Source organism: Heterocephalus glaber, unplaced genomic scaffold (assembly GCF_053883595.1).
Source record: "Heterocephalus glaber isolate CG9 unplaced genomic scaffold, H.glaber_assembly_v1.0 deba00001863, whole genome shotgun sequence".
NCBI lineage: Eukaryota > Metazoa > Chordata > Mammalia > Rodentia > Bathyergidae > Heterocephalus > Heterocephalus glaber.
In genome coordinates this window covers 248,118-261,769 of record NW_028258503.1, presented here as the reverse complement: position 1 = coordinate 261,769, position 13,652 = coordinate 248,118, and the positions used below count along the sequence as shown (strand labels likewise).

At 37.0% G+C, this 13,652-nt stretch overlaps 1 protein-coding gene and 1 pseudogene across 7 annotated transcripts in view; both read left to right on the top strand.

The window, feature by feature from the left end:
• Window positions 1-13,652, top strand: part of F8 (coagulation factor VIII) — a 176,141-nt gene that overhangs the window by 106,179 nt on the left and 56,310 nt on the right. For all 7 annotated transcript variants that reach the window (XR_015448422.1, XM_087204120.1, XM_087204124.1 and 4 more), the window contains 2 exons: window positions 10,541-10,694; window positions 13,356-13,568. Coding sequence is in view for 6 of the 7 variants with exons in the window: in XM_087204120.1 (XP_087060246.1) it covers window positions 10,541-10,694; window positions 13,356-13,568 (367 nt within the window). In the remaining variant the exon portion in view is untranslated. The remainder of the gene's footprint in view (window positions 1-10,540; window positions 10,695-13,355; window positions 13,569-13,652) is intronic.
• LOC147820528 (phosphatidylinositol N-acetylglucosaminyltransferase subunit A pseudogene) lies at window positions 6,469-9,966 on the top strand (annotated as a pseudogene).

Sequence of the window (13,652 nt, the reverse complement as noted above, 5' to 3'; positions counted from 1 at the left end):
GACACTTAGAGTAAATCATCTGACACATGGTAGATTTCATATATATAATGAAAATACTTAAAAATTAGTGCAATATACGGAACTTATCAAAATAAAGTGGACTTTGAAAAACAAGGCTGCAAGATTGTTACTAACATTGCAATATTTATGTTACAAATTACAGATTCATTGCTTATTGTGGTTCTAGCCATGTAGGAACTGAAGCCCCTTTTTTTCAAAAGGTAAGAGAAAGAATTAGCTGTTTTACTCACTACATTTTGTATACTTTTAAGCAACTCTTAAATATTACAGAAAAATAATAAACATACATGGAGGTTACAGTGCAGTACCCCATTTACAGTACAGCTGAAGATAAAATTTAAAACAATCAAGTTTGAATGTTCATAATTGTCCATGCACTGACTGCATTACGTCCAAAGGGAACAAAAGCCTCTGCCCTCTCCGGAAACAACACCTATGAATGGCCAACAGTGATTTAAAAAAAAAAAATCAGATACCTGGTTTGCTTCATTTCTGCTGAAGAGCTCACATGAGGGGAACACTAGTCATTAAAATGCATTTCTTAGTTTTCATATTCCTAAACAAGGTTAACATTTGACTTCATCCCATTTAGAAAAATAAAAGGACTGGCTATAACTTAGATGCTACTAATATTCCTTTTCTTCCTGGAGATGTGGGACTGTTTTCTTGTGGTTAACTTACTAAAATGTGGAATGTACATCTTAGATAACAGAAGAAAGTTTACCTGAATACTCTAGTTAAGCATAAATTTCTTTATAATCTCTAAAAATGTTTTTCAGAAAGCTCAAATTAATAGTTTCGAATTTTTCACAAATGATCACTGTCCCAGTTTGGAGAAACTGGATGGTTCACTGTGGGTCCAGATAGTCATTTGTCTTTAGCCCTGATTGTGAGAAACGATTCCCTCCAACTTTCCAGTGAAACAAGTGCACGCAGATGTCATTTTCCTTTTCTATTGCTGAAACATTAGTCAGAGGGACACATGCATGTTATTAAAAATTAAGTTCAAAACACTTAAAATAATTCTGTATTAGAAACTTGACTCTATCTATCATAAGTCTCTTGTTTTGGGGAGTCATACTGGCCTGGTTAAATGCTCCAGTTCCACTGTTATTTAACATTTAGGAAGCAGAATGTTCCGGCTAGTTCAAACTGGAAGTTTAATCACTACAGCACTGACTTCTGGTTGGTTGTGTAGGTTCTGTGAGGTCTACTCCTCTTCCTCTAGCAGAATTTGCTCCTGGATTCTGTGGTTCATTCTTTGGCAATTTTTTAGCTGTTGCCATGAACATTTCATTTACATTCATTGATGTTTTTAGCTGATGTTTCCATGAATAATAAATTGTTGTCATCTGCATAGGACTGTGCTTCCTGGAAATCTACAGCTCTTTTATTTGCTAGATCAGCCTTGTTTCCCCATAAAGCTATTACAATGTTAGGACTTTCTTTAACCCAGTTTTTTGCTCTTGCAAAAGATTCCTCATTTGTGATATCATATATGACTATGGCTGCTTGTGCTCCTCTGTAGTACATTGGTGCTAGGCTATAGTATCATTCTTGACCAGCTGTATCCCGTATTTCAAACTTTACTGAGCTGGCACCACGCGGAGTCACGGGGCCACAGCTTCCTGGCAGCAAGGCCCAGGCCTGGTCTGAAGAATGAAGGAGCCTGCAGCTGCCTGTGGCATCTCTTTGCGCCGCATCACTCACACTGTACTTTTTATGTGGCACATTACCTTTATTGATTTATGTGTGTCATTTTGTATCTCTGGAATGAAATCAACTTGAATATGGTGTATGATTTTATTTTTCTTTTCCTTTCATTCTTTTTTTCTTTTTGAGACAGTCTTATTATGTAGACCATGCTGGCCTTGAGCTCATATGTAGCCCAAGCTGGCCTTAAATTCAAGGCAATCCTCCTACCTCAGCCTTCTGAGTGCTAGCATTACAGGCATGCACAACCATGAATGGCTTGATCTTTATAACTTTGGTTTGCAAGTAATATGCTAAGGATTTTCACATCTGTGTTCATCAAGAATATAGATCTAGGCATTTCTCTCTTTTTTGGGGGGGGTCCTTATATGATTTTGGCATCAGAATGATATTAGCCTTATGGAGTGAATCTGGAAGTGTTTGTTTCTATTCTATTTCATAAAATAGTGTGAGGAGCATTGGTGTTAGTTCTTCTTTAAAGGTCTGATAAAATTCTGCAGTGAATCTATCTTGTCCTGGATTTTTCTTTATTGGGAAACTTTTTATTACTATTTTAATCTCATTGCTTGTTATTGATCTGCTTAGGTTTTTTGTATCCTTTTGCTTCAATGTTGGTAGGCCACATGTTTCTAGAAATTTATTGGAATGTAAATTTTCAAAGTAGTTCCCTTCTGGTCCTCTGGATTTCAGTGGTATCTGTTGTAACATCCCCCTTTTCATCTCTAATTGTATTGATTTGTGTCTTCTCTTTCTTTTGGTGAGTTTGGTGAGTTTATTAGTCTTGTTTATCTTTTCAAAGAACCAGCTCTTTGATTTATTGATTCTTTGTATTGTTCTTTTAGTCTCTATCTCATTAATTTCAGCACTCATTTTATTATATATTTCCTTCTATTGCTTTGTTTTTGTTTTTGTAAGACAATGAGATCCCTCAGAATTTTTAATGCAGACCTTTAATAGCTATAAGCTTCCCGCTTAGAACTGCCTTCACTGTGTTCCACACAATCTAATATGTTGTGTTTCCTTTGTCATTTGATGCTAAGATTTTTTTAAAAAATATTCACTCCTGATTTCTTCAGTGACTCACTGATCAGTCAGGAGTATATTGTTTAATCTCCCTGTGCCTTTTATTTTCATAGTTCCTATAGTTTCTCTTGCTGTTGATTTCTAGTTTCACTCCACTATAGTCTGGTAAGACCATAAAATTATTTCATTTTTTGCCTTTATTGAGACTTGATTTATACTCTAAAATATTATCTATTTTGAAGAAGGTTCCATGGGCTGCTGAGAAGAATGTGTGGTCTGGAATTGTTCAGTGGAATGTTCTGTAACTGTCTATTAAGTACATTTGATCTATGGTGTATAGTTTAACTTTAATGTTTCTTTGTTGATTTTGGGGACTCTGGATGATCTATTGTTGAGAGTGGAGTCACTACTATTATATTGGGGTCTAGGTGTCTCCTTATGTTGAGTGGTGTTTGCTTTGTGAAGTTGGGGTCACCAATATCTAGTGCATATATATTAACAATTGTTATATCTTCTTGGTAAGTTGTTTCTTTTACCAATGTAGAGTGTCCTTCTTTGTCTCTTTTGATCAATTTTGTCTTGAAGTCTCTTTGTCAGACATGAGCGTAGCTACTGCTACTTGCTTTCAGGTTCTGTTTGCATAGAATGTTGTTTTCCATCCTTTCTCTTTCAGACTATGTACAATATATTTTTGCTAGTGAGGTATATTTCTTGCAGGTAGAAAAGTCATGTCTTGTTTTTTAATCCAATCTGCTAGTCTCTATCTTTTAATTGGAAAAATAAGAACATTTACCTTCAGAGTTATTATAAAAAGATATGTACTAATTCCTGGGCTGGGGATTTGGCTCAGTGGTTTCGCTGCCTGCTGCACAAGCGCAAGGACCCGAGTTCAATCCCTGGTACCAAAAAAAAAAAAAAAAAAGATATGTACTAATTCCTGTCATTTCATTCTGATGTTTGACTCTTCTAATTCTCATTGTTTATCCACTCTTCTGTGTATAGGGTTCTTTTAACTATCTTCTGTAATGCTGTCTTACTGGTCATGAATTCCTTTATATTTATCTTAGAAGGTCTTTCTCCTTTGATTCTGAAGGACAAGTTTGCTAGATATAGTAATATAACTTGGCAGTTATTTTATTTCAGGGACTGCAATATATCATTCCATGCCCTCCACGTCTTTATAGTTTCTACTAAAAATATGAAGTCATAGTTGATCTAAAATATCCCTGTTAGCCAGGGATGTAGCTCAGTGGCACCACGCCTGCCTCACAAGTGCAAGGTCCTGAGTTTGATCCCCAGTACAAAAAAAAAAGATCTTAGTGTAAAATATCCCTGTTATAGATCTAAAATTCTACCCAAAAGTGTAATGTGTTCAAAGGTGGGAATTTTGAAAGTTGATTGGATTATGGGGGTGCTGTACTCATTAGTAAATTAATCCACTGATAAGTTCATAGCTGAATGTGCTGTTAAGAGGTAAGGCCTGGTTGGAAGGGGGATATCAATACAGTACAGATGTGACAAGGAATGGTATATTCTTATCCCTGATTCCTCTCTTCTCACTTTGCTTCCTGGCTGCCATGAGTTGTGCAGTTTTCCACTTCCAGGCCCTTGTGCCATGCTGTTTCATCCTGGGAGCCAGCCAACTATGCATAGACTGAACCCTGTCAAACCATGAGCTAAAATAGACCTCTCTTCTTTAAAGTTGAGGATGTGGGTATTTTGTGTCAGTAACAGGAAAGTAACTGATACATTGCTTTTATAAGTGACTTGACATTTCTCTCTTTAGCTTTCAATGTTCTTTTCTTCTTCTGTATGCTTGGCATTTTAACTGTTATATGATGTGGAAAGATTCTTTTCTGATCATGCCTGTTTGAGGTTCTAAATGCCTCCTACACATGGATGTTCACATCTTTCCCAAGATTTAGAAATTTTTCTGCTATTATTTCATTGAGTAGGTTTTCTATGCCTTTAGTCTGTGTCTTAGCACCCTCTTCTAAACCAAAAGTGTATAAGTTTGGTCTTTTAACCATGTCACTGAGTTCTTGAAGTTTTGTTTATAATTTCTTTTTATTTTCTTTTTTATTGTCTGAGTATGGTAATTCATCAACCTTGTCTTCAGGCCTTGGAATTCTGTCTTCTGCTTGGTCTTGTCTATTGATGAGGCTTTCCATTGAGTTTTGATTTTATGTATCGAGCATTTCTAAAATTTCTGTTTGGTTCTTTTTCAGAATCTCTCTTTGTTGAGTTTCTCCTTCAGATCCTTCATTGTCTTCCTTAATTGACTAAGGTGTTTATTTGTATGCTTTTTGAAGTCATTGATCATTTTAAGAATCAATCTTTTAAATTATTTGTCCAGTATTTCATTCCATTTCAGTGTCTCTGCAATTATTATTTATTTATTTATTTATTTGTATCAGGGATGAAACTCAGGACCTTGTGCTTTCGAGGCAGGCGGCAGAACCACTGAGCTAAATCCCTGGCCCTGCATTCAGTTATTGATGAGTTATAACCCTTGGAAGAATCCATGTTGCCATGCTTTTTAATATATTTGGTGTTTCTTTGTTGAGATCTGTACATCTGTTGGAATGAATATTTCTTCCACTTTTATGTGAAGATCTTCTTAATGACCAGCCTTCTTTTGAGGGTTTAGTTGCTAGCACCACTCAGAGAACACAAGACATAACACATTAAAGACAACACAAAAAGAAAAACCAGATATTGACATAAAGTAATGCCGCAGACCAGCTGCAGTCGACGTGCAGTCGATGTAGGGTAGGAAGGGGAGATGTCCTGGGACGGCGATGAGAAAAGAACCTTCTCAAGCAATGTTCAGGTTCCCTCTGAGAAATCTCAGGGTCTGATTTATTTTTATATCTTTAAGCAATAGCTGGGAGGCATTGGGTGGAACATGTTTACATTTTAGGTTGCCTTAGCAATTTCTATTGAAGTAAAGGTTATTTTTTGTTAAACAAAGTACAGTTTCTCTAAGCTGTTTCATTTCATTGAACGTCATGAATACATATTTAAAAATTACAATTGTCCCCTTATTTACCCACACCTAAACAGAACAGAAAGTAACTTAATCAAAATCTTTATATCAGCGGGGGTACAAGCAAGATTTAATCAACTAAGTGTCAAACTTGTGGTCGCCAGCTGGCCCTTGAGAAACTGCACAATGGTTAATATAGTTTGCTATTAGCTTTCTATTTTTCTATACCTCTGTTCATCTTAACTAAATGTCATTTGGGTTCATAGTCCATGAGCAGGAGATATTTACAGCACTTTGAGAAATATTGAGTAACTTGTCTCCTTAATGCATTTACCTGTCTTAACGTTCTTTCTATTTCCCATTTTCCACTATTTCTTACATCTAAAGTCTGTCCTTTCAATCTCTTCATAAGACCCCTTTAGTAAAAAGAATGTCAGCAATAAGAGGGGGAGTCATAGTAGTGGGGGAAACAGAGGGAGTTTCAGGAGAGGTTTCTTTAGGAGTGGATGTGGCAATAGAACTAAGAGAAACTGGAATTTGGGACTTGTGAGCCAGATCAGATTTCAATATATCATTGCCAATTTGCCTCATGGAGAGTTTGTTGTTAGTCACAAACACAGTGACTCCTGTGACCAGAGTAACAAGTATAAACATTATGGCAAGAAAAAAAATAAAACATGAGGGTGCGATGTGTTCCACCCTTTCTTTCCCCAGCTGGAACTCTGTCAAGCAGCAATGGAGGTCGGTTGGGCTTCGCCAAAGTAAAAACAAAATAGAAGCAACAACTGTAACATTACTAACAACAGACAAAAAGGGACAATAACATAGATTATACTGAAAAGCTAAATATTAATGAAAGCCAAAAGTAATAGTGAAGTAGTAAGAATATAGAAGGGGAAATGGGAGGAAAAATGGAAGAAGAAGAAAGATTTAAGAAAGAAAAGAGAGGGCTGGGGATTTAGCTCAGTGGTTCCGCCGCCTGCCTCACAAGGGCAAGGTCCTGAGTTTGATCCCCAGTACTAAAAAAAAAAAAGAAAGAAAGAAAGAAAAGAGAAACATGATGTGAAAGAGATAGAATTCGATTAAAGAATTTTAAAAGTAAATGAAAGGAGATAAAAGTGAGAGAATAAAAAGCAAATAAACAAAAAAGGAAAGAAAAAGAGTAAGGGAAAAATGAAAAGAAAGATATGAATCAAAAAATTTCTCCACATCTAGGTGTTTGGATTGATAAAGGTTCTTTCCAAGATTGATAATTTTAGAATCCACCAGGTTGCGGGAAGAGTAGTGAGTCACTCCTGGGGCCTCTTGTATGTTCTGTACTGTGAACCCTGAGCTCGGCCTCACTTTTTCCCATGTGAGGCCCGTCAATGGTATGCTGTCTGCTTCTGGGCTGTATTCACGTCAAAGGTTCTTTTTCTTTCTTTCTTTCTTTCTTTTGGTACCAGGAATCAAACTCAGGTCCTTGTGCTTGTGCAGCAGGCAGCGAAACCACTGAGCTAAACCCCTGGCCCTAAAGGTTCTTTATTATTTGTTTTGTTCTGTGCACCTAGAGCCACTGCCACCCCCAACTAGCTTTGTGACCTGTGGGCTCATGAGTTATCCCACTTGCTCCAAAGGCTGCTGTCATTGTACCACCAGGAACATGGCAGACATCCAAATGGAGGTGTATCCCTGATCCTGTAGGCAGATGAGGAGGGCTGGGTTGCTCTAAGAACCGATGTCTACACCATATCAGCATGGCCTATAGAGGAGGAGGTGGGCGTGTCCAGCCTCCTTCAGCTCCACTCTCCCCAGTTAACTCTGGAAGCTTTTCCGCCTGTACAACCCATTCTCATAATATATGCATGGGACTGATTTGCTTTGTGGTATACCTGAACTCTGTCCAAAATATCAAAATTTAAATTTTATAATTGGGGGAGAGGAACCAAAGAGAATCAGTTTAGAAGTAGTACGGGAAAGATATCAGCTACATGACAGGTTGTAAGTACGAAGGTTGGTGGAATTCCTGAGGTGCTTCCAGAAAAATCTCATTGTTTTATGTGAGCCTTCAGTAAAATCTTTGTGCAAAGGGTTGGAAAAAGCTATTTTTCAACTGAAGTCGGGGACACTTCCAACCCCAGAAAATATCCATAGTAGTAAGAGTTTATCCAAGTAGTAAAGACTTTCTACACCTGGAGGAATGTTGCACAAAGAACTGAAAAGGTCTATGAGCTAGTCTTGAAGGGAGATGTGTTGTCCATGGACAAACGACTGGATAGGCTCATTTCTCACTGCGGCTCAGTAACGGGCTGTGCACAATCATCTGTTCCTTATCTTCCTGAGATGGATCACTCCAGATTCTACCATTGATACTGCAGTAGATGCCTCTGGGCCAAGGGTGCCTGGACTCATTGCTGTCCTCACAGTGAAAATAGGGGTGAGAATGAGGTGTCTAAAACCAGGTAGAAGAAAGCCTGCCTTGTAAAGTTTTAAACATTTGTAACACTTCTTTTAAGACGATTGAAAATAATCTTGCTTTTTTGTTTTTCTTTTTAAAGTTAATTCAGTAAGTTATGCTACCTCTATATCATCGATGTTTTATTTTGAGAAAAGATAAAAACTTATGCAATTCCCAAGTGTAGAAACTCCTTGCACTTATTTACAGTTTATGAGAGAACGGTTTAAGCCACTTAGGTGTGAAATTTTTCAGATACTGAAATCCCTCTAGCAGAGATGTTTTAACGTTATATTTTGAGTGCTAAAGACTCAAATGTTTCTGGGCATTTTTTGGCTAGTTTTTCATGTTAAACCATTACTTAGACATTTACCAAATGTTTACAGATTTTCTTTAGGGAAGTATACCAGTTACAGAAACTGCTGTAAGTCGTGTTCATAGACATCTATTAGGCATTTAAGTGATGCTCTCAAAGATTTATTGAGTCCACTCAAGTAAGCCTTACATATAATCAGCAGGTTTCTTGAATAAGATGGTCTGTTAGTTAACCAGCATGTTTAGGGTCACCTGCTGTGTGTGAACTGCTATTAAGGACCAGGGATGCAGTCACTCTTTGTTTATCATTCCAGCAGCTTACTTCATTACGGTCATGGTTGACATGAAATAGTAAAATATCTAACATGCCAAAAACGCTCATGCTAGTTAATGCTAGAAGGAAGTCACTGGTATATTCCAAGTCCTTTGATCGTGTTGTATGCATTCTCCTAGGTAGAGCCTCCATCTGTTTATGAAGAGCCCTTGTGCTTTTTAAATTCCAGGGACCCATTTCACTGTTGATGATAGTGCAGAGAAGACCTCCACATTTTCCAGTGCATAATTTAGTCCTCTGTAAATGCCTTCTTGATACCTGAGCAGAATGAATGAGGTGTGCCATCTCAAAACCAGCTGCTAGTGTATCCTTTTGATATAAGTCACTACCCTCCACTGTGGCCTAGCCGATGTCTGATACGTATTGTCAGTGCGCAAAAGGCTTTACTCTTTTAGTCTGAAAATCTTACGGACATGAGTCTCTTTGTGGGTGGATGTTGTTCACTGTAATCACTGCTGCCCAGAGCCATGGGTGTTTAGCCCCCAATTATTCTTTAGAATAAGTTTTTGTGAAAAAAAGGACCGTGAAATCAAAACAATGGGGCACTTGTGTGTGCACTAGATAGATTCTGTCAGGATTGTGATTCTGTACAGGATATTTTTTAATGACAGCATTCACAAAACGTCTTAACCTTTTAAAAAGTATCTTATGCCTATTACTTGATTGCCACTGATATAAAAGAAATATATTAGTGTTTTGTTTATACTAAAACACAAATGCAAGAGTGCAATTTTTGAAATCTAGAAGTTAGAAATTCTTTTGTTGAAGAAAAAATGGACTGACCTAACCATTCAGTTTTATTAAGATTTTTATGCATCGAAACAGACATAGATATGAAATAAATAGTGCCAATATTCATGGTAAAGTGAGAAATGGTTAATATTTGGTTTCATTTGTTCTACTTAGCAGTTTTTTGTTTTGGTTTTTTTTTTTTTTTTTTTTTTTTTTGGTACCCGGGATCGAACTCTGGTCCTTGCGCTTGTGCAGCAGGTGGCGAAACCACTGAGCTAAATCCCCGGCCCTACTCAGCAGTTTTTAAGTGCACACTGCTAATTTTCCTTTTGTTTCTTGATGTTTTTCAAAATTCTTTAATTCTTGAATTGTCATTTATTTAAGATGAAAATAGAGTTTAAAAGTGATTGCTTTTGCTTATAATATGTGTAATTTACAAGTCAAAAATATTTTACTTTTCTTTTTAATGGAAGCAAATTTATTTGTCTTAAGTTAAATCTTCATTTTCAGGCTTCCTGGATACCTTAGTTATAATTGTCAGCGTTGCACTGGTCAGTATGTGGAAACACATAGTTCTGCCTTGCTACTTACATTTATTTGCAAGTGAATTTAACAGTGATGAGGAAATTATTAAAAATGTATTTCCTTTTATGTTATAAGCAGTTGCACATGTAACTGATTTGTTAAAACGTGCTACATGTCTAAAAATGACATTTTGGGGCTGAGGATTTAGCTCAGTGGTGCTGCCGCCTGCCTTGCAAGCACAAGGTCCGGAGTTCAATCCCCGGTACCAAGAAAAAAAAAAAAAAAGACATTTTGACCAAAAAAAATCCTTCTTTCTCTCCTCCCTGCCCCATGGCACTTGGAATCCACCATCAGTTCTGCTAAATGTATTGCAAATACAGGGAAGGCAAAGATGTGAGGCATTTTCACTCAGTAGGTTCATCAGGGTATTGCTTTTTCTCTGCTTTGTCTCCAGGGATCAGAGTGGCAGTGCCTATCAGTTCAAGAAAGTAGTTTTCCAGGAATTTACTGATGGTTCTTTTACTCAACCTTTATACCGTGGAGAATTAAACGAACACTTGGGACTCTTGGGGCCATACCTAAGAGCAGAAGTTGAAGATAATATTGTGGTGAGTTAAGGACAAAGAAATTACAAGAAAATTAATTCTACATGTTTATTTTGTTTCTGATTATAAAAATAATGTATTCTTGCTTTTGAATTGTGCTGGGTGGTGCCAGGTGGGGGTGAAACTCAGGACCTTAAGCATGTGAAGCACATACTCTGCCACTGAACTACACACCCAGCCCATTTTATTTTTTATTTTGAGGTGGGATCTAGCTAAGTCGCTAAGTTGGTCAGACTGGGCTCAAAATTGTGGTCTTCTCACCCCAGTTCCCAAGTGCTAGGATTACAGATGGGCACCACCACGCCGAGCTGAGAAATTTTAAAGTGCAGAAAAATAAAGGAGTTGAAAAATAATATCTTAATTATCATTTTAGTGTACATTATTAGATTTTTCCTCTGTACTTTTCTCTTTATGTATTTGAAATTATACCATATATAATTGTTCCTTAGTTTTTGAATACTATCATGGAATAAACATTTCTTATGTCATCAAAAGCATTTCCTGGCTGGGTGTGGTAGTGCACTCCTGTAATCCCAGCACCCTGGAGGCTGGGGCAGGAGGATCGCTGTGAGTTTGAGGCCAGCCTGGGCTGCATAGTGAGTTCAAGGCCAGCCTGAACTAAATGGTGAGGCCCTGTCTCAAGCAAACAAACAAAAAACATTTCCTCCGTAGGAATGACTGTGTAATCGTCTGTTCTGTGAATTTACGGAGCTGCGGTTTACATAGTCATTTATTTTGAACAACCTTTTAGACACTTTCTTTTTTTCACTATATAAATAATTCTGTGATCACGGTCCTTTTCCCAGGATAAAACTCCAGAAGTGCAATGGACCTGAATATTTTAAGATTTTGTTATGAATTATCAGTGTCTTTTGAAAGTTTGCCGTTTTTGGTTTTTTTGGATTTTTTTAATTAATTAATTTTATTGGTACAATTTAAATATACATAACGATCACATTCATCAAAGGGAGTTTGTACCTGTACACGATACAGCTTGATGCCTCTTTGTCTACCATCCCCCTTCCCTCCCTTCAACCTCCCCTCCCCCCTTATTCACAAAAGCTTTGTTTCCATTTTTTCCCGTTTCCCTCCCTCCCCCTTTCACAGTTTCCCTTTCCTTTTGAACAGTTTCTTCCTATTCCACATTATCTATTATACATTTTGGTCCTTATTTACCCTTTCAGTTTCTCACACTAGAGAGACAATGTGATATTTACTCATGTGTGTCCGATTTATTTTACTTAAGAGTATAGTCTCAAGTTGCATCCATTTAGCTATAAATGTCTCAAGTTTATCTTTCTTTATGGCTGAGTAGTACTCCATGGTATAAAAAAAGTCACATCTTCTTTATCCATTCATCAGTTGATGGGCACTTGGGCCGTTTCCAAGATTTAGCTATTATAAACTGTGCTGCTATAAACATAGGTGCACATATATCACTATGGTGTGATGCTTTTAATTCTTTAGGGAGGATCCACAACGAGGGAATAACTAGGTCAAGTGGGACCTCTAATCCTAATGAAAGTTTGTCTTTTTCGGAAGGAGTGCTTTTCTCTTTAATATTTCTTTGGATAATATCTACTACCCAAAGTAGTTTTTCCAAAAATAGCTATCCATTTTCTCTATTTATGATTATACTAAGAATACAAAAGGGCCTAAAATGATAGGATTGTGGGTATATTTTTATTTGAATTTCATTTTACTCTCCCTATGTTCTATAATAAATGTATAATTTTAAAGATCTAAAATACAATTTTTATATTTTTTATTTTATTTTTTCCTTAAATTCTTTTATTGGTCCATTTTAGGTATACAATTCGTTTACATTTATCACTGGGTGCTTGTACCTGTACACGATGGATCTTGGTTCTTATTTGTCCCCATTACCTATGCGCCCTTCACCCCCTCCACCCTTCCCTATTTACATAGATTTCATTTCCATTTTTTTCTTTTCTCATAATTTTTCCGTTCCCTTCTTCCCTTTCCCCTTCCTCTCCCACCACCCCTACCCCTTTGGACCTTTTCTTCCTATTTCAAATTATCAATTATTCATTTTAATCATTTTCATCCTTATTTACACTTTCAGTTTCTCACACCAGAGAAACTATTCGGTATTTACACATGTGTGTCCTGTTTATTTCACTTAAGAGGATGGCCTCGATATGCATCCATTTAGCTTTTTTTGTTTTAAAACTGGGGATCCAGCTTAAGACGTTGCGCTTGCTTGCGAGGCAAGAGTGGTGCCACTGAGCTAAATCCCCGGCCTTCTTTTTCAAAGATCATATACACTGATCCTGGAATTTCTCATGAAGTACTTCATATGTCATTATTAACTCCTGGGGTGATAGTCGTTTAATACCCCCATGGTGACAATTTCCCTCTTACTTTAGAATTACTCTTAAGTACTTAATACTTTTCTCCTTCATAAATGTGAGTTCATGTCTTCAATTTAGAATAAAAAATTCTTCAGAATTTCCTTCATAGATCTTCAAGCTTGGGTTCTAACAACATCTTCTTCGCCTCTTCTTCCAGGGCGTTACAATTTTGGATAAAGACCAAAAGAAGGGCATTCCTATTAGGGATGTGACCCTTAGGCTTAGGACTTTCATAGCCTAAGGGATGATTCTTGCATTTGATTTTTCATTTGTTTGTTTTGCTCTGCAGGTAACTTTCAAAAACCAGGCCTCTCGTCCCTACTCCTTCTATTCCAGCCTCATTTCTTACAAAGATGATCAGAAACAAGAAGCAGAACCTAGAAAAAATTTTGTCAAGCCTAATGAAACCAAAACTTACTTTTGGGAAGTGCAACAACATATGGCACCCACTGAAGATGAATTTGACTGCAAAGCCTGGGCTTATTTCTCTGATGTTGACCTGGTAAGCAGGGCTCCACTGTGCTCACTACTTTCTAGTTTAAAAGAAATGATCTTGGTGTTGTATGCTAAGAATTTTGGTATTTGT